The sequence below is a fragment of the Balearica regulorum genome, chromosome W, assembly GCF_011004875.1.
Source record: "Balearica regulorum gibbericeps isolate bBalReg1 chromosome W, bBalReg1.pri, whole genome shotgun sequence".
NCBI classification, from domain to species: Eukaryota; Metazoa; Chordata; class Aves; order Gruiformes; family Gruidae; genus Balearica; species Balearica regulorum.
In genome coordinates this window covers 19,373,063-19,394,706 of record NC_046219.1, presented here as the reverse complement: position 1 = coordinate 19,394,706, position 21,644 = coordinate 19,373,063, and the positions used below count along the sequence as shown (strand labels likewise).

The window sequence follows — 21,644 nt, the reverse complement described above, 5'->3', positions numbered from 1 at the left end:
CCAGGAATCCATGGCCTACAATATCTTACTTGTCCTAAAAATCCCCTTAATTGTTTCTTTGTTACTGGTCTGGGAATTTCTTGTATAGCTCTTACCCATTCTGGATCTACTTCTCTCCTCCCTGGTTTAAGAATAAACCCCAGATACTTTACCTGTTGTTGACAGAGTTGCAGTTTGGATAGAGATGCACGGTGACCCTTTTTTGCAAGTTGGATGCACAGATATTCAGTATCCCACATACAATCTTCAGCCGTATGGCTTGCTAGTAACAAATCATCAACATATTGAATCAAAACAGAACCCCCAGGAAATTTTAAGTCTCTTAGATCGTTTCTGAGAATTTGAGAAAAGATGGTTGGTGAACTAGTAAACCCTTGTGGCAAGCGTGTCCAAGTCAACTGTTTTCCTTGCCAAGTGAAGGCAAAGATCAATTGACTTTCTTCAGCAATAGGTATACTGAAAAATGCTCCTGTTAAATCCAAAACAGTAAAATATTGTGCCCATACAGGTATTTGGGTAAGAATTAAATTTGGGTCAGGGACAACAGGGTGTGGGGAAATTACATGCTCATTTACTGCACGGAGCTCTTGAACAAATCTATATTCTGGATCCCCATCTTTATCTAATCGATGTTTACTTACTGGCAAGATTGGAGTATTATATGGACTTTGACATTCCTTGAGTATTCCTTTTTCTAAGAAAACTGCAATCTGTTTTTGTATACTTGGGATAGCCTCATCTGCAATCGGGTACTGTTTAATTGATGGAGGTGACCCTCCTTTTGTTTTAATTATTACCGGTTCTGCAGATAACAATAATCCTATATCATCACCAGAGCTGCTCCATAGTTCCCGGGGAACTGCTTCAAGTCCTTTTGGAATTTTAAAAGCTGATTCTTCTTCTTGTGGAATTTGCACAATTTCTGCTCCCATGATTATTAACTTGATTCCAGCTGGAGCAAGGAGTATTTGAGTACCAAATTCCTGAAAAAGATCACATCCTAGCAAAGACACAGGTGAATTTGGAGATATCACAAATCTTCCCCATACCATTTTCTCTGCAATGATAATTGGAAGTGGGGTTGAAATAGATTTTATTTCTTGTCCAACAACCCCTCTTATAAGTACCTTCTCTTTAGAAATCAATGTTTGTGGGAGTGCATAATTCAAAAGGGACAAAGTTGCTCCTGTGTCTACTAAAAATTCAACAAAAAGTCCGTTTACCTTTGCAGTAATTTGTCCATACTCATTTACCTTCACTCCTTCATTCGACATTTTCACAGTCCTTCGGCAAGCATGGAATTCAGCTCATTAATTTTCTATTGTGAGTGAGGGCGCGGTGGATACGGTGGATTTGATCCTCGTCCAGCACTTACTGGGCAGAGTGGGCACTCTCGCTGGATATGTCCTATATTCCCACAATAAAAACACTCTAAAGTATTAGGATTAGATTGGTTAAGAGAAGAAAGAAAGGGAGCCCTTCCCCCACGTCCCCTTCCTCTTGGAGTTCCCCTTGAAATTCCCCTGCCCCTTCCTCTTGATTGATAATTCTGTGTGATTGCTGCAGCCAACAAACTAATTTCTCTTTTTCCTGTCGCTCTCGTTTTCTTTCCTGTTTATTTCTCTCGTTCTCTCTCTTTTGTTTTTCTTCATCTCTACCATCAAAAACAAATGCAGCAATACTCAGTATTTTAGTCAGGGTTTCCCCTTGCCACCCAGGCATGTGCTTTTTAAAATACTTATTTATATCAGGAGAAGACTGCTCCACAAATACACTAATAGCCAATGGTTCTTGAAAATTTTCTCTAGTCATTCCCCCGTATTTCAACAAGGTAACTTTCAATCTTATCCAATAATCGCTGGGGTGTTCATCAGGTTTTTGTCTGCATTCAAGGACCTTTGTCCAATTTGTAACTCTTTCGCCACATTGCTGTATGGCCTCCAATAATTGTCCGATGGCTGCCCGATAAGCTTGCATTCCATCGGTTGTGGCTAAATTCCAATTGGGGTCCTCAGTGGGCCAGGGATTTAATCCTTGACCCCTCTGAGCAATTTCTCGGGCCTTTTGAAAAATTTTATCTCGCTCATCCATCTGGAATAGTTCTCTCAACAAAGTCTTCATGTCACTCCAATTAGGTGTATAATCAGTGACTATTCCAGATAGCATTTGCGCACATTTTTCTGCATCATCTCTTAATCTTGGCATTTTGCTTTGCCACATAATCAAATCACCTTGTTTCCAAGGTTCGTGGCGCATCACAGCAGTCACTGCAGGAACTTCAGGAGGAGCTCCTGGTCCTGCTCTGGGATTTGGGATGTAATCCAATTTCATGGGAAACATCCCTGCTTGGGGAAGGTCAGTTTCCTCGGCCTCGGGGGCAGAGGGAAGTGGGCTTACCCGTGGTTTAGATGGCTTACGTCTTTGACAAGACCAATCATACCAAATATACCAATAATCAATATTTTGACTTGCAGTATCTTCTAAAATAGTCCTTAAAAACTTTAACTTATGGGGCTTAAAAGTTCCTTTGGGAGGCCAAATATCCATAGGTCCTCCCCCTCGAGTTCGAGTTAGGAGTGGCCATTCCTCCTGACACAACACAATCAGTCTTTTCTTTTGCAAAGTCTGTGCCCCATAAACCTTATTCCAATTTTCCAAAACCTCAGCAAGGGGCATCCCCCTTTCAACGCTGGGTGTATTTCCCATTTCTTACTTCTTTTCCTCTTACCAAATCTTTTAGCAAGTTTAAACACAAGAGTACTCCCAGTATTGTCTGGAAACACCCGTGTCCAAGTCCCTTAGGTGAACTCACCTATTTTGCTGGCAACGAGCGTTGGTCACGGGTTTGTCCAGAGAATTAACTGGTGCTTCTTCCTCTTGCGTCCTAGGGTCCCATCTGGGGTGCCATCTGTTAAAGAAAAAATCTACCAGACGTGAGTTACCCTAGGTTTGCTTTATTGCAGCGCTGGATGCACAGGGGAAATAGCTCCACCAAACGTGCATGCCAGGTGATCACCAACATACAGGTTATATAGAATCAAAATATACATATTCATTATTTTTCCGAGAAAAGGCAGTCCTATGATAATCATTTCTTGGAATCCATTTCCATATTCTCCTCCCCATCACGCATGCTCAGTGATTTGAGTTGGTGGTCCTCAAGGGTCTCTGGTGGTCGTCAGTGGTCTCGCACCCGTGTTCGCTGGATGACCCTCTTCTTGCAGGCATGCGCAGTATCCTTGCTGTGGATACACTTGTCCATTACAACTTACTTCATAAGATTAATATTCCTGGGCCTATTGTCCGGTTGGGTAGGGACTGTACAAGGAATGTAGCAGCATTGTACATTGCCATGGTCAGTTAGCTTCATTACCTATTACCTTGATTAGAAACCCCTTTCCCACGATTATAGTCTTTAAAACAGTTCTAGGCCTTAAGCAGCTTTCTAGTTAATATAAGTTTTCTTATAGCTAAGCTTCTATATTTTTACAGGCGTCACCCATCAATGGTCCCGTGGGAGAAAATGCTCATATCTTCGGGCTTCCATAATTTCCCCATCAGTTATTAACAGTGAAGACTGCTTGTGGCAATTGTATGTCCCAGTTATGGCGCGAGACATCAGCATGTCTTTTAACCAAACCATTGCTTCACTCAGCTATCCCATTGGCCTGAGGATAATATGGTGTGTGAAACACCCATTTGATACCTTCTCTCCGCACCCAGTCTTGTACCATTGTGGCTGTGAAATGTGACCCATTGTCGCTCTGAATACATTCAGGAATGGGCAAAATACCAAACCATTCTTGCAGCACTTGAACTGTCTGATCTCCCGTGTCTGTGCCAACAGCTGTGGCCAGGGTTAATCCTGATACCACCTCTACTCCTATCAAAATATATCTTTTTCCATGTGAAGGTCTCAAGGGCCTGACATAATCAATTTGCCAGGTGCTCCAAAGAGCTTTGCCTCATTTGATATGCTGGGCAGGGGCTTGATTTGGGTGGCTGACCTTGAGCCTTATTCGGCATTGTGGGCAGGCCGTAAGAATTGCTTCACATATTTTCATAGACAGTGGCCATCCCTGAGACCGACATTCGTAATAGAGGTCTGTCTTTCCTGAATGGCCTCGCTTAATGTGCAGCCATTCAGCTAACCGTTTCCAATCCTCCTTTTTGTTATCAATTACTCTGATTTGGGCTAGATGATCTACCCGTTGGTTCCATTTTGCACCAGGGGTTCCATTCTTTGCATGGCCTTTCACCCATCCCACCTTTAGGGGTCGCGATCTACCTATTTCTAACAATCTTTGCCTGTCTCTAGTTCTCCAGACCTTTGTACGGCCCACTTCCCACCTAATGGATTCCCATTGGCATATCCACTCTGTGGCACCCTTATAGGTTGCATAAGAATCAGTATAAATGGTGGTGGCACCATTCTCTGCTGCCAGCAGGAGAGCATGCAATTCTCCCACCTGTGTGCTACCTTCTCCCTCCTCTGTAACCATTTTCCCGGTACCAATTTCCAATGCTGCTGCTTTATATTGCCACTTTGATCCTGTTTGGCAGGCAGATGCATCAGTGAACCACATTCCCTGTGTATCCGAGTTTGCAGATAGTTCAGGTGCCTCTTTGATTGGGGAAGGTTTATAAGGTTGGCCTAAGAAAGCTGGATCTGGATTAACAGGTTGTTGGAACTTGGGCCCTCTCTCAATTGCAGTAACTGACTAACTCCTTCTAGGTAGGCATACCACTTCCGTACTGTGGCCTTTTGGGCTACACCCTCAGGAGGAGGTGTTCCCTTAAGAAGGGGGAAAGGGCCTTGCACCATGATATCTTGTGAAGTACGCAATTTCTCCACTTCCTTGGCTGCCCTAGTAAGTGAAAGGAGTCCCTTCTCCCACTCAGAATACCGTTGTTCAGTTTCTTTGAACAAGGTGGAGGAGAATAATAAAGGTCTAGCTGGCCCTTGCGGTCCCTTTTGAAACACGCCGCAATGGGAAGCATGTTCTGCAAATCCCCACTCCACCCTTAGCAGATCTTGTGGGTGCAATGGACCTAGTCTCTGATAGACTTTTAGTTCATCCTTCAACACATTAAGGGCTTCTGTATGCTGTGAAGTCCAATCTCATTCCCTATTTTTCCAGAGCAGGTCATACAGAGGGCAGGCAATCACTGAGAACCGAGGTATATGCTTCCTCCAATAGCCCAATGTACCTAGTAGTTGCTGTAATTCTGTCTTATTGCCCAGAGTTTGTCTCTTCTCAATAGCTGACGGTGTATCATCAGGTACTGCAACTGCACCAGCTATCCACCAAGCTCCTAGGAATTTAATCTCCTGCCCAGGACCTTGGCATTTGGAAGGCAAGATGTCTAGCCTGTTCTTAGTTAGCAAATCCCAGATGACCTTAGCCACTTGCCCTACTTGTTCTTTGTTATCTCCTCCAACTAGAATATCATCTATATATTGATATATGCGGATATCTGATGGCACTTCTACGGTGTCAAGAAGTTTAGCTAGGGCATTGTGGGCAATGGTAGGAGAGTGTTTATATCCTTGAGGCAGTCGGTTAAAGGTGTACTTCACTCCTTCCCAAGTGAAAGCAAATTGGGGTTTACCCTCTTCTCTCAGGGGTGTCATAAAGAACATGTCTTTAACATCTAAAGTGGCCATCCATGCGTGAGCGGCTGCCTGGATTGCCGTCACCACTGATGTTATGCTCGGGACAGCAGCAGTTAAGGGTGGAGTATTACTATTCAATTTTCTATAATCAATCGTTAGACACCACCATCCGTCAGGCTTACAGACTGGCCAAACTGGAGAATTGTATGGTGAGTGGGTGCGACTTATGATTTGCCTTTTTCAAGATCATTAATTACATCTGTAATGCCCTGTTTTGCTCCAGTTGGCAAAGGGTATTGAGAAACACAGGTTACTTTAGATTGTGGTAGTGCAGGTGCAAGCTGCAGGGTTCTAACATGGGCAGCTTTTGCCCATCGACTTCCAAAACTCCATATCTTGCCATTAGGTAAGCACCACCGCTTGCCCGCTAGTACATCAAATCCCAATATATTTTCCTTATGAGGGCTTAGGGCCACTTCCACAGCTGTCATTCTTTTCTCCCCAGGTAGCCAAAGTTGAATCCGAGCTAAAGGACATTTTTCTGCTGTACCCGTTACACCTATTTTATTTATAGCTTTTCTTGAGGGTTTAATTCCCAATTTCTCAGCCTGTTGCTTATTCAAAATGCTAATTTGGGCTCCTGTATCAATTAAAAATTCTAAACTTAGCCATCTTGGATCCACAGGAATATGGATGCAAGGTTCCCTGTCAGCGGACCATTGGCAGGAATTCACCATGCGGAGTGGGTGGCCCGATCCCCAAACTGCGGCTTCTAGTTTTTTAACTCTTGCAACTCCTCTCACAGAGGCGCGAAAGGGTTAAGGTTCCTTTCCCAGGCTGGCAGGGTTGCAGGCACCTCCTGTTGTTCCTTAATCTTCCCCTCTAGCAATTGCACCAGTTTCCGGATCTGAGCCATGGATTGCCCATGCAGCATTGTTCTAGGTACTCCTAGTGCTAATGCCTTTCATCAAAGGCTATTTATTTCTGACTCGACCTGCCTGGGAAAGGCTCTGGTTCCCAGGGCAGAGGCCGGTCAGGGTGGGGTTTACGTCTGACCCTCCTGTTCCCATTGGCGCCACCCCCGGGATCAGTCCATCCCATCTCGCACCCATAAATCACTATGTTGTGTTCTGAGGGTATTGCCGATTTTGCTCAATGGCTCTCTGAATCCTTTCTCTCAGGGACTGAACATGTATTTTCAAAGTGTCCGGCAATCCCCTAGTAAGAGGTCTAAGGTGGCTAGGGTCTGCTGGTGCAGCCATCGGTATCCCTTGCTGCCCTCTTTCATACATTGCCTGAATACAAGTGGCTTTTTGCACTCCTTCGGCTAGCTCCGACAATCCCTTTATTTTAATGGTAATAGGTTCCCCCCGCTCTTTGGGGTCCACACCCCCAGCCCAATAAGCCATTCGGGATGTTAATGGCTGGTTGCCCTGCGGTCCGTCACTCAGAAACACTCCTGGACCCCAAAACACTCTTGCTTCGTCATCGCTCAACAGTATCTGATCACCCGCCATTAGAGAGACTCTCCACAAATACTCCATTTCATTCTCCAGGTTTTTGCGAGAACTTTGCTTGCAATTTGCTGAGCTCGGGTCCTGACCAGGGAATCATGTGGACTGTGGCTCGGGGGTTCCCGCCTTGTGGACCTGTGTGCCTCTCTGGTCCCTTTCTTCCAATTCCTCCATTTCCTCGGAGCTATTTTCATCAGAGTCTCCCCAGATATCCCCATCCCAATCCTCAGGGTCTGCACCCGCAATTAATTTTCAGATTTGGAAAATACTAGGAGTTTTTTTCGCTTGCGCTATCATTAGTTTAATTTTTCATTGCAACAGATGTGTCTGCTCTCTTTCTCTTTGCAATTCTCCTTTCAAACAATCTATTTCTAGCTGTTTCTTCAGATTGTCCGTGGCTAATCTTTCGCAATCATTATTTTGTTTCTGTGCTTGAATCAAGCAGGTGCCTAGGATGGCACACATAGTTCCTTTCCTTTTGCCATTTCAACTATTTCCGTGGCATTGTTCTATCCTCTCCATGACCGCTACTGGGTCGGACCACTTCTCCTTTGCCCAATCTAAATCTGGGGGAGAAGGACTACAGCTGTGCTTCCGTAATAATTCCTCTATAGACATCATGCCAACTACGCCAATTTAAAATGTCACGGAACCACAAAAACTAGGCCAGTCCAGTTAACGATCAATCAAAGATATTTATTTTACAAGATGGAAGGGGAAAAACTAAGTTTTGTTCTAACTGAAACCACTCTGGCTCCAACAGACATTAACAATCCACAGGTTCAGGATGTCGGTCGGGGTATTAGTACTACACCACTGACTTAAGAGCTCCTAAGGTTTATGGTTGATGACACAAAATGCGCAAAATCACTCACCCGTGTAAGGTAAGGTCTCTCGATCTGTACAGAAGATGAACTGTAGGTGGCGTCCCAACCCACGGGGAGAGCCTCCGACTGCTGACCCGCTGCTCTGAGGGAGACCGACTCAAAATGGCGCTCTCGCGGGACTCCCAATTTGAATCTGACCTATGGTCATAAATGGTCACGTAGGTCTCCGATTGGCCGAAGACCTCAGCTTTGTCTCCCGTCAACTGAAACGGCCACTGCCCTGTGGGCATAATTCAAACTGCGGTGGGAAGATTTTCCCGTGGGCTTTGTCAGGGCGGGTGCATCTGCCAAATTTCTTAAACTGCCTTTATCTTGACCCACGAGGATTTTTTCCATCTTATTTTTCTCCCCTCCCTGTCCTGCTGAGGAGAGGAGTGATAGAGCGGCTTGGTGGACACCTGGTGTCCAGCCAAGGTCAACCCGCCACAATACCAGAGCCAAGCTTGGGAGACTTTACTAATTCTTTCTTAACATTTTTTTTCAATGTGCAAAATGAAAAGTCTATCTGGAATGTGTGAAAAACAAACCTATGTCAAACCAAATGGAGTCCCAGGACCTATGCATATCTGCTGTAATACTCTTTATGCTTTTGCAGGTATGCATGATGCTATAGCTCCTGTGATATCATCTGTGGATATTGATTCCCTATCATTCTGTAACCCAAATAAACTCACACCCTTTAGGGGTAAATATCGACATCTTTCAGTTTTCAGAGGAGAGACCAAGGCCCTCCTCCTCGCTCATGGCTTGTGAAAAGCTGCTTACCATTGGGAGAATTGCAAGTATTCAATGCTGTCTCGGATCCTACCTCACTCCACAGCTCCCCTGAGATTTTGGGTGTCTTTCCACCCCTCTTCCAAATGTCCCCAGGATAATGTGTGTAGAGATACCTAGGGGAATACATATTCTATTGCCTTTGAGTTTGTTACCCAAAAAGTAAAACTGAAACTTATTCCAGTTTAGAGAGGAGATATTGTTTTATTCGGCGCTGGGTGCTAGGTGGTATCCACAAATCTAGCACACCTAACGCTGGTTCTCTTGTCATATTTATACACGAATGTTACAAAGATTACAAAGTGGTACACTCCCCATTACAATAATTGGTTCATATTTCTTCGCCTAGTATGCAAACTAGAACACATGCTCAGTTCCTTTCTCCGCCTCTATCTTTTGAGTAGGGGGTATAATTTGGGTAGGGGGCTTATGGGTCAGTGGTCGAGGGGACCCTGGCCCAAGTTACCTTTCCCCTAGTTTCTCAATACTTCGGTGTTGGTAATTGTTTGCTATATGCCTCAGGAAGATAAGGATGCTGCTGGAGGCAATTAGTGTCCTCCCTTTCTGAAAAGTACGTACATAAGGACCTTGAAGTGTCTTGTAGCTCCTCCTTTTTATCATGATGTGTAGCAGGTGCTCATTCTAAGAATCGTTAGCCTTCTACCTAAAGTAATAATGAATAGTTTATCACATATAATACAAGTAGGCCTTCATTACAGGCCTATCTTTTTGGCTACAAGTTCACTTACAGTATCTGGGAGCTAGAAATATTTCCTGCTTCCTTCCACTCCAACAGCCTTTTCTCTGTCTCCTGGAGGCTTCTTAACTATAACTGACATACTTCAATGGAAGGTGGAGTGAGCTGAACATGAACTCCAGATCCCTGTTTACACACAAACAAAACCAAAATCACTGCTTGGCATATGTGAAAAGCTTGTATCTGCACTTGGGTACACCTGCCATTTTATGCTTTACAGTAAGACAGGCAGGTGCCCGTGGTGGCACAGCCCTCCTGCACACTGTCATGCCTTTCCATCAGGAATTGCAGCCCTGCGCACTCCAGCTGCAAATGCAGCAGCCCATGCATCACGCACCTGTGTGCTCGCATGCTCAGCCATGTTTTCAGTCAGCGTAATGTTCAGGAACACGGAAACAGCCACTCGGAGGTAGTGAAATGTCATCTAACTGGAGTCAACTGTTTTTTGTGTGAAAGCAAATGTCACTCAAAACCTGGCCTTCCCTCCTCACACCCCCTCCTCCTCCCTCACTATTACGCACACACTGCACCAGCAAAGGTTCTGATTTAATTTTCAGCAGTGTGAAGCCAAAATGCCTGTGCTACCTCCAGTGCTGTTGCTCGGCTCCATTACCAGGCAGATGTCTGCCTCTTGCTCTCTTTCAGTCAATCTACTCCATGAGAAGCATGAGACAGGCTTCACAAGAGAAAGGCTTTGCAAGAGACAGGCTGCATGTAAAGGGCGAGCCTGTGAGTCCTCTACACAGTTTCATTTCCAGCCACCATTTCCTGCTCTCAGTGTGGAGGCACACTACCACCCAGCACTTCGCTGCTCGGTTCACACAAGGTGAAATAGAAAGCCACCCGTTTTATTGTATTTATATTGGAAGAACAGACGGGGTCGCCAGCCGCGGCACTCGGAGCAGCCCCGCACTCTGCCTGGTAGCCCCTCTCCTCCCCACGTCTCCCCTCCGCTCGGCGACCGTCGCCTCAGGCCACACCAAGCGCCACGCCGGCGGGCGGCACCTCCTGCCACCGCCATGTGGAGGGAGGGAGGCCAGGCCCCCCTCCCCGCGGGCCACCGCACTTGCGCCCATATGTCGAGCTGCCGCTAGGCCCACGCGCGCCGCGGCCCCGGGGGCAGAGCCCGCCCCCCCTCTGGCTCCTCCCCCTCCTCTCGGCCCGGGCGCCTCAGCCCCTCAAGGACTCCGGGGCGCTCAATGTCAGGCGGGCGGTGTGGCGCGGTCGCTGGCAGGGGGCGGGCAAGGAGAAGCGGTGCTAGCCCTGCGCGGGAGAGCGGCTCAGAGTCGGTGGTGCTGGCCATGCCGGGCGGCGCGGCGGCGCGGAGCTGAGCCCAGCCCAGCCGCGCCGCTGAAGGGCACCGGCGGCGGCGAGGCTTCCCCGCGCTCTCCCGCGACTGGGGCGCGCCCGCCCCGCAGCATGGAGACTGGGAAGCGCAGCTCCTGTCCCGGCAGCCGGGACGATAGCAGCGCTAACACCTTCCCAGCCAAGCCAGCGGCCCCGGCTGAGAAATCCCAGAGCAGCCCCGGCGGTGTGAAGGAGCATGGCAACTCGGTGTGCTTCAAAGTGGACAGCGGCGGGGGCGAGGAGCCCGTGGTGGGCTTCGAGGATGCCGAGGGGCCCCGGCGGCAGTACGGCTTCATGCAGCGACAGTTCACCTCCATGCTGCAGCCGGGGGTCAACAAATTCTCCCTCCGTATGTTCGGCAGCCAGAAGGCAGTGGAGAAGGAACAGGAAAGGGTTAAAACTGCGGGGTTCTGGATCATCCACCCCTACAGCGACTTCAGGTGAGCGCGGGGCTCCCGCGACCGCACGGGGGGTGACCCCGCCACGGGAGGCAGGGCGGAGCGCCGCTTCGCACCTCACCCTGCAGAAACTTCGGCGGGCTCCGGCCTGGGGGGTGCGGCGAGCACCGGCGCTCGCTCGGCGGCCGGCCGCACCCCGCGGAAGTGAGGGGCTTCGTCCCCTCGCCGCCCCCGCGGGTGGGCCTCGCCTCGCCCCTTCCCTCCCTCACTCCCCGCGGCGCTTCGCTGCCCCACTTGGCGACTAAAAACTTTGCCTCCCCCGTCCCCCGCCCGTGCGCGGTCCGTGCACCGCCGGTGGGGCGGCAGCGGGGCTTGGTCCGGCGCGGCGCTCTCCAGCGTACTGCACCCAGGCCACGCCAGCCGCCCTCGCGGAGCTGCGGGCACCGCCGGCCGGCGCAGTGCGGCGGGGAGGCCGCGCGGGCAGCGGGGCCGTCCCGAGTTGGTCGCATCGCGGTGGCCGCTGAATTCGCTGCGTCCGTCGGGCGGAGAGCGGGCGGGGCGCCGGAGCGGGGCACGGCCCTGCCCAAGGGTGGGAGGGCTCGCTGGGGTGCACGCAGCGACAGTAACGTAATAATTTATTTAAAATCCTGGGGGCCGCGTTGGGCGCATGCCGGCTCCTTCCTGGGCGCCCGGCGTAAACACTTGTTCATGGTGTCGCGTGAAGGAAGTACGTTTTTGTCAAAGTTGCAGCAAAATAACTTTATCTAAGCTAACGCTGTGTGGGAAACTATGTTTTCAGAGACAGAGCGGTAAATGTGATGGTAAATTAGAATGTTGCTGTATGCAAAATTGGAATAGTTGCATGAAAAGCAGTGCAAATAAATTCCGGTGAAGAGATATTACCCTTTGAAATTACATTTTAAATGAAGGATTATTTAATTTTGCTGTATATGCCAGCTGGCTATATGCCTTTGTAAATTTTACACTCTACAATATTTGTTGAAGAACTATCAGTGGTGTTAAGCATATTTGATCAACAGCTTGAATTGAACAGCCTGCATGTATACAATAAGTGAATCACATTGGAAACAATTTTTAAAAAAGGAAAATCCAGAATGTTCAATAGTTACATGGATCTTCTAAGAAAAAGTAGCTTAAATAAAACATGCTTCAAGAGGGAATGAGAGGAAATACTTCCAAAGTCCGAGTTTCTGTGGGACTATTCAGAGTGAGGTGTTACGCAGTGAGCTGTGCTAGCACCTTGCAGTCAAGCCCGAGATCAGTACAGCTACAAGAGCAGAGGAGCAGGGCAGTATTCAGTTATGACTCGAAATCATGCTTCAAATCCCTGCTTTTTCCTGGGTCCCTGGAGGCAATAAGCTGCACTTGTTCTTTTCCTGGAGTACCTTTTCCCTCTCGCATGCCAGCTCAGCTGCACTAGCAGGTGCATTAAAGGGGGAAAGAGCCAAGAGTCCACCCACTCCCTTTCTGCCAGCCAGAGAGGGACGTAGCAGGTCACATCTGGTACTGTGGTAGCATGTGTAGGGAATTAGGGGGATGTCTGATAGCCTCTTACCTGTGTGTGTGCATGAGTAACTTTATTCACATGAGAATTCCATTAAAATGAATGAGATTATTCTTGTGAGTAAATTCCCTCATTTTGTTGTAAGCTTGGATTCTGAGGGAGGTACACAACCGAATGATGTTTTGGGCAATAGGTTATGCATCATATTCTGCACTATGTTACTTTTTAAGCTGATATGTGAAATAGGTGATAGGTATGTTGATTCTGTTTCATTACACAAATATGTTCTAATTCTGTCTTAATTTTTCCGTGGGAAGGTTTAGAGATCATAGCATATGTTTACTTATTTTTTTTCAGTAGGACTAAACAACACTGCATCCTTTTCAGGACCATTATCTGCATATTCTTATATTAACTGTATTTTCTGGGGTTTTTATTATGTTTTTATTTTATTAGAATGGAGATGTTTGATTTTTAAATAAAGTTCATAGTCTTTTATTAGTCTTGGAATGATGTGGCCTGATCTGGCCCAAATTTTTTAGCCAGTAGGACTGTTTCAGTGAGAAATGTGAAATGTTTGTGTTGTTTCTCCTGAAATAATTGCAACTGTATAATGGTAATACTCTTTTTGGGTGGCAGTGTTTATAGAAATGTGTGAAGAAGTTGCACTATATATTATATTCATCTTCCTATATGGGAATAAGGACAATGTTAGTAAGTGCCTCCCGACAAGTGTCTCTGTACCAGAAAAAATGCATATATAAGGGTGGAGTTTCAATTTATTTTTGCATATGATTTAGTAACAGTGTAATGTTTGTATATAGACAAGCCTTAAAGCTTCTAAAGAGGCAGAGGTATTCTAATTTTACTGTGTTAATCTTGATACCACCAAGGGAAAGAACTAAATTTTCTATCAAAATAACAAGAAAAAGGTAAAGAGCTGAATATTTAATGATATCCAAATGGGAAGATTTAGGGTAAGTCTGTAAATTTAGCTTATATTAGTGTGTTTGTAGCACATAGGAAAATGAACATCACAGTAAATTTTAAATATAGGCACATGTAGGAGAATATTGGGTTAACCATGTAGGACATGGGAAAATTCTGGTACAGGCTCCTGTGGATTCTCTTTTTTTTTGTTTTGTTTCTTTTTTTTTTCTTTTCTAGTTCTTAATGCTTGTATGCATTTGCTGGGATACTTTGATGCATTTGGTTACATTTATTGACCTCATTCTCATGATTTTGATAAAAATTAGCATGTTTATCTACATGCCGGGCAATATTTTGCTGTGTTGTTTGGGGGGGGCAGGCAGAGTCCCTGCACCCTCCCACCCCCCTTTTTTGGTATGAACAGTGTGGAAGCTGTGTCTGTAAACTCAGTGCTCTGTGAATTGGGTACTCGCATCCTTGTGGGGCTTGGTCTCTAGTTTTATGGCTCTTCGTCCTGCCTATGTTTCAGGGAAGAATTTGCTCTTCATCAGATACACCCTTGGAGAATTAAATTCAATAAGTATTACATAATTTTTCCACAAGGGGACCATTTTGTTCCTGGTTATCTCTTCCCAGTCTTCTGAGGTTAATGTCTAGTTTGGAAACTGTTATGTAAACCAAGCACCTAATGCACATCAAACCCAGCAAGAGACCTATGTTTCTCTCTTCGCAGTTGTGATTATTGCGTTTCTAAACTTGGACAACAATTCTGTGTAATTGCATGACTCACAAAAGTGAACTTATTGTCGGTGTTTTGATTAGAGTTTATTGAAGTCCTGCATGCTTTCTGTGAGATACCAAGTGCCTCTGGTCTTCCCTGCCAGCCCTGTGGCCTTGCAGCCACCAGATGAGAGCAGCATGAAGCCAACAGGAGATGCAAGTAATTGCACATGGTTCTGCTGCTGCCATATGTGTTTCACTCATTTCATAGCAGAGTTGCAGTGGACTTGGGCTTCAGGTGACTTTTATATGTTATGGCCTTCTGGTATTAGTGGAAATGTAGGTGGCTGATTTTTAAAAGACAATTAATTACTCAGTGTCCTTAGGCACATCAGGAGTTTCATTAACGCTCGAAGGGCTTGCTTGCTTGCTTGCCTTGTACACAAACTCGTGCTGTCATGGAAATCTTGCTTTTATTACCACATCAACTAGGGCATCTGTAGTAAGCATTCTAAAAAGACATCAGTTACTACCTCCAGAGTCACAAGGGAGAGGCATCTTTTGACAAGACAGAGCAATGTATGAGAAAGACTGAGTGGGAATAATATGTGTGTGAGTAAATGTAGCCTTCACACTCTGATGGTTCCAGTTCTTAATTTGACATTTGAGAACAGCCTTTGACTGAAAATGGGGACAGAAATTTTAATTGGCTTCAAGATGAAGTGAAGTAAGAATGTGATGTGGAGCTATCTGGCAGAGTAGTGGATAAGGAGGTGCAATGTGGGCAATGCTGAAGGTCTTTTTCCTACATAGATTAATATAAAGTATGAACTGATTTGCAACAATTGCAACAAACTATTACCATCTTATATTGGGAGAATCTCTGGGTAACTTTCATCTATTCAAGGAGCACAAAGCCTTATTTTAATGATATCAGAAAAGTAAAAGCAGAGTTAATTCTAAAACTTGAACAGAAAATTTCAGAGGATAGTGAATAGTAAAGGTATGCCAGATTTTTTTAATGCGTGGCATTCCAGTTTCAAAACCTTTTTGTATATGCATTTGAGGGTTATCATGTAAAGCTATGAAGATTATTATATAAACCTTTATAAATCATATAAAGGTCTACTGATGCTACCTTGTAAATAAATTTAATGTCAGGTTTTAATGAGTTTTAATCAGGGTGAAAGACACAATAATATTTGTATATGTGCATCTAGGTACTTATGGAAGAATATTTTTATGTCTGTTGCTATTTAAAATATTATCTTATTTTGTGCAGTTTTATGCAACCCATCAATGTGTTCATGCACATGTGCAGCTTAATTTTTCAGTTCAGTATGTGCCAAAATATATCATAATTGCAACATATTAGTGTGCCTCATGTTTTTTATTATACTTCTCTCAATTTTGAACTTATATTTGCCTTATGCATCAACTTTCTTTTTATTTTGTACCTACCTTTTGGACCTGCCTTTGACTACCAGCAGTCACCCTAATGTGGTAGACTATGTATGTTATATGTGCAGTTCACATACATATTTCTAAAATTTGTGCATGTATTGATTTAAAATCTGTTCTTCCTTGAGACCAGTCTTCATTCTACATGTTATACCTATCATTTATATTTTAAGAAGCTTAGGGTAAGCACTTTGTCCCTCTCTTTTGTCACATGTCTGTAATGTCTCAGTTGAAGCTAATAAGATTTATCTTTTTGTGAGCTGTTACATACTTAGTTTTATACAGAGCAGTAGAGTTTGAAAGTAATGTTATATGTGATGAAGACAAAATGTGTTGTATCATACTTAAGTGTAATTGATATATATATAAAATTAAGTATATAAATCATGTTGGTTTATATTAAATAGATCAGTTACAAATTAGTGTGGGTTTTAATGGATACATTATGTCACTGGTAGTGTAGGAGTATGAAATATCTGTAGTTTTGGATTCTAAAGGTAGTCATCTCAGTCTTGTTGCTCAGGATTTGTCATGAGGTTCTCTTACAGTATTGAGACTTTTGAATTTTCAAATACTATTGTGGTGATTATAATTTTTATTTCTATTAAAGAAAAACTTCATACAGTTAAACTATTTCTATTAATTACATGAACATTCACTCTTTGTACGTGACTAAACATAGAGTACCATTTAGTATTAAAAAGATTATTAGTAGTGCTTGGCTTTTTATTTGCTACATTCCAACAGTTTTTTGCACTTTACTTCCATAAGTGCCCCAAAGGATAAAATGACAAAATTGTAGCATTAATCTAAACAATGTATTTATAATGTGCAAAAATTCTTTCTGACAGTACATTATATATTAAGCTTTATAATAGTTCCCCAGGTAAAATGCAACTTCCATAAAGGTAGGCTGAAGAGAAATATGATAATGGTTCTCAAATGCATAAATGGATGTTACAAAGAGGAAAGAAATTACATAGAAGTAATGGGGTGAAATTGCCACAAGAAACATTGAAATTAGATGTTTAGGAAGCAGGACCTAAAGTAAGCAATGAAATATTCTATTGGAAATGCTTTGATGTGGAATATGGGCCAGAAATGCATTAGGTTCTTTATAATCTTCAGTTCCTATTATTTTTAATATTGAATAATGTCTCATCATTGGCTATCACCAATTCATTTGTTATGAAAACTAGTTGACTAAAGCTAGCTACTGGCGTTTCTTTTTGTAGCAGCTATAAGCACATATTAGTGAATATGGATATGTAGAAGTGTATGTTATGCTTTTGGGCTCATGAGGGTCATGTGTTCTTGTCCTCTTTGAAATTTTCTTCAAGAACCACAAAAGAAAGCCAACCAAGTCCACCTGAGGTTGGTGCAGCAGCTACTCACCTTCCAGTTCTCTAGGGGATGTGGGAAGGTTTATGACTATTTGTGCAAGGAAAGTAATTAATTTTTTTGATAAGGCATCCTTCTGTCTCTAGATAATGCAGAATACTAATGTATAGTTTGAGCTCACATATATGTTGAACATTCCCCAAGTTTTATGATGTCCATTGTAGTCCTGGAATAACAGTCCATTCACTGCATTTTCTTTCAAACTTTGGATATGTTATATACTTGAACATAGAGTAATGTTTACAGCAGAGAAAGAGCTCAGTAAGTGTAACTAACTCAATTCCTCAGTTCTTTGAGGTACTTTTAATTTAACTTGGGATGTTTTGAAGATCACCTGCAGCACCTATGAAGAAGTACACAAGTACATTTTTTTCTGCAGGATGCTTAATTTTGGAATATTCAGCTTCCTCACAATCTAAATAAAAGCAAATGTATTCACCATGATTTTGAGATATGTTTAAAAAAACCCAAAAAAACAAACCAAACAAAAACATTACAGAATTCCTATGGGTAATCTAAAAGATGATGTATTGGGGTGTTATATGCGAGTCTTTAAACTTTGACCCAAGATGCTCAATATCATGAGACTTCCTCTTCAGTTTTCTGATTTTTTGTTTTGACTCTAGTAAGAAAAAAGTGCTTGATTAATATTCTCGCTCGCTCTCTCTCTGTACACATATCAAAATTTAGATTTCATAAGATTAACATCATGCTTGGGCTCACGGGGGGGAAAGTACTGATTCTGTTATTCCCATTGGTTATTTTAGCAAGACTACAAATTTCTGAATGTGTACTGGCACGTTATTTGTTAGAATCATAGAATGGTTTGGGTTGGAGGGGACCTTCTGATCCAGAAGCTCTTGGTGGGCTCCTTGTCCATCCCCAGGTAGAGCTCCATGCACTCCAGCTGGTCATTGACATAGAGGGTGACACCCCCTCCTTGTCTCCCCTGACTGTCCTTCCCAAAGAGCCTGTATCCTTCCATCCCACCACTCCAATCATAGGAGCCATCCCACCACCTCTCCATGATGCCAATGAGATCATAGCCCTGCAGACGTGCACATGTCTCCAACTCCTCTTGTTTATTCCCCATGCTATGTGCATTTGCATAGTGGCATTTCAGTTGGGCCCCCCAATGAAGCTGACTTACTGGCTGGAGTGCCTGGAATTCCTTTGAGGTACTTTTTACCAGTGTTTCTCTGTTGGTTCCTATTACCTCAGTGTAGCCAAAAAGATAGGCCTGTAACGAAGGCCTGCTTATATTATACATAATAAGAAAATGTAGCCAAGAAGAAAGGCCTGTAATGAAGGCCTACTTGTATTATATGTGATAAGAAACTATTCATTATTACTTTAGGTAGAAGGCTAACAATTCTTAGAATGAGCACCTGCTACACATCATGATAAAAAGGAGGAGCTACAAGACACTTCAAGGTCCTTATGTACATACTTTGCAGAAAGGGAGGACATTAATTGCCTCCAGCAACATCCTTATCTTTCTGAGGCGTATAGCAAACAATTACCAACACTGAAATACTGAGAAACTAGGGGAAAGGTAATTTGGGCCAGGGTCCCCACGACCACCGACCCATAAGCCCCCTACCCAAATTATACCACCTACTCAAAAGATAGAGGCGGAGAACAGAACTGAGCATGCATTCTAGTTTGCATACTAAGTGAAGAAATATGAACCAATTATTGAAACGGGGAGTGTACCACTTTGTAATCTTTGTAACATTTGTGTATAAATATGACAAGAGAACCAGCATTAGGGGTGCCTGATTTGAGGAACTATCCTCCTGACACCCAGTGCTGCAATAAAGGAAATGCCTGCTTCTTAATGCTAAATTAGTGTTAAGGAGTTTTCTTTCATTCACGAATTTCGGTGACAGTTTTGGCAACCCAGATGGGACAAGGCTTTTGAATCTCGACAGATCCGTGGGATCATAGGACCTCCAGCTGGCACCGAGGGATTCTCGGGGAGACCCTTCGATCCCCCGGACCGAAGAGTTCTGAGCACGTTCCCTGGGACAGGTAAAAGGCATTTCTCTTACTTTTTAAATGAGATTTAAGATTTTTGGGTTAGAGGCCCCCTTAGCCTTCAAGTAAGCCGTGGCGTGAGCTACGCGAGGGGCTATTGTACTGTGATTTAAGATTTTGGGTTAGAGGCCCCCTTAGCCTTCAAGTAAGCCGTGGCGTGAGCTATGCAAGGGGCTATTGTACTGTGATTTAAGATTTTGGGTTAGAGGCCCCCTTAGCCTTCAAGTAAGCCGTGGCGTGAGCTACGCGAGGGGCTATTGTACTGTAACTTAAGAATTTTGAAAAGAACTTTTGAGAGGTATTGATCAATCAAGAATTTGTGTTTTAATTGTTTTGTGTTGCTTTTGTCACCTTTGTCATTTGTCAATTTTTGTTTTGTGGTTTTTTTTGTGGTATTGTTTTGTGTTACTTTTGTTATTTGTCAATTTTTGTTCTGTGGATTTTGTGGTATTTGCGTTACAATGGGTAACAAACCTTCGGTGGATGGGGGAATATTAAAGAAATCTCCCCTAGGGTGTATTTTAAAACGTTGGAAACAAATAGGAGGGGACCCTCTTATAAAAAGACAACTAATTGAGTATTATAATCACTGGTGGTCAATATATAAATTGGATGATCAGGAAAAATGGCCCAAGAATAAGAATTTGTAATATAATACAATATTACAATTGATGTTGTTTTGTAGAAGGGAGAAGAAATGGGATGAGGTACCTTATGTTGATTTGGTTGGGTTTTTTTTCACCTTGCGAAATCATCCTGAGTGGCTGAAGGACTGTGGGTTTACCCTGCAAGACCCCCTGGCATCAGCATTAGAAAAGCAGAAAAAGGTAGCAGGAGGCTGTGAAGGTGTTGCTCTGCGTGTAGTACGGGGCAACAGTGTTTGAAGTGCGAGCGTGATGAGGAGGATGATTTGGAATTAATGAAAGATGTTGGAGGTTGCATGGATGGTTTTTGATAACAGGGAGAAAGAGAAGGAAGTTAGAGAAGAGCAACGAGAAAACGAAAGAGAGCGGAGACAGGCACGGAGAGACAGGGAAAGAGACAGTAACCTGAGAGCTGCACTGCAGGGAGCGTCAGCAAAGAGTAACTTCAGGGGAGGACGGCAATACTATGGGGGAGAGGCGGGGCCCCTCCAGCACAAAATACCAGGAATACCTTAGGAGATCATCAGTGTGTCTATTGTAAAGAATTGGGACATTGGAAATGGGATTGTCAGAAATTTAAGGACCGTTTTAGGGGTCCTATGCCTATCAGTCCAGAGATTCTGGAGGAGGCACGATACAATCAAGAAGCAGCTCCCTTTCCATGTCAGTTCCCCTTAACTAAGTCCTGAAGGGGACCAGGGGAAACCTCCCCAGCAGAACCCCTGGTTATAGTAGAGCTGGGAAAACAGAAAATAGATTTCCTTGTAGATACTGGGGCAACTTATTCTGTATTAAACACTTGTCAAGGAAAATTGAGCAATGATGCAGTAAATATTGTGAGTGCCACAGGGAAAGCGGAACAGCGTGTCTTTTTCCATCCTTTAAATTTTAAGCTTGGAAAACAATGGGTAACTCACCAATTTTTATATATGCCTGAATGTCCTATACCACTCTTGGGATGGCATCTATTGAGTAAATTGGAAGCACAGATCACCTTTAAAGATGGAGAAGTTCAACTGTTAATCCCTGAATCTAAAGCCATTGAGGCAAGAGTTTTTATGTTGCAGGAACAACCTAAGACTAACAAAGGAATTCCCGAGGAGGCGGAGAATACAGTAACACCCTTGGTATGGGCTAATGGGGTCCCGGGTAGATGCAGAAGAGCGGAAACAGTAAGAATTATTCTTAAACCTGGAACAAATCCGGTAAGACAAAAACAATACCCATTGAGGATAGAGGCCAAAAAGGGATTGGAAAAGATAATACTCAACTTTATAGAATATGGGCTGCTCATAGAATGTGAATCAGAGTTTAACACTCCAATCTTACCCATTAAGAAACCAGGGGGTGAGGAATATAGGTTAGTACAAGATTTACGAGCTGTGAACCAAATTGCGCAGGACATTCACCCGGTGGTGGCAAACCCCTATACATTACTTACAGCCCTCAAAGATAAACATGAGTGGTTCACAGTCCTAGATTTAAAGGATGCCTTCTTTTGTATACCTCTCGAGAAACAGAGTCAGGCTATTTTTTGCCTTTGAATGGGAAAGCCCGACCACTGGACGAAAAACTCAACTAACCTGGACTGTGTTGCCTCAAGGATTCAAAGATAGTCCAACAATCTTT

General features: G+C 44.0%; 1 protein-coding gene and 1 long non-coding RNA gene across 2 annotated transcripts in view; both read left to right on the top strand.

Annotated features, from left to right (window-relative positions):
• The window catches only part of LOC142599235 (uncharacterized), a 911,312-nt gene that overhangs the window by 548,621 nt on the left and 341,047 nt on the right, over positions 1-21,644 (top strand). The gene's annotated exons all lie outside the window — the stretch shown is intronic.
• Positions 10,791-21,644, top strand: part of LOC142599159 (potassium/sodium hyperpolarization-activated cyclic nucleotide-gated channel 1-like) — a 308,414-nt gene continuing 297,560 nt past the window's right edge. The window contains exon 1 of the mRNA XM_075738902.1: positions 10,791-11,336. Coding sequence (XP_075595017.1) covers positions 10,969-11,336 — 368 coding nt within the window. The 5' untranslated portion in view covers positions 10,791-10,968. The remainder of the gene's footprint in view (positions 11,337-21,644) is intronic.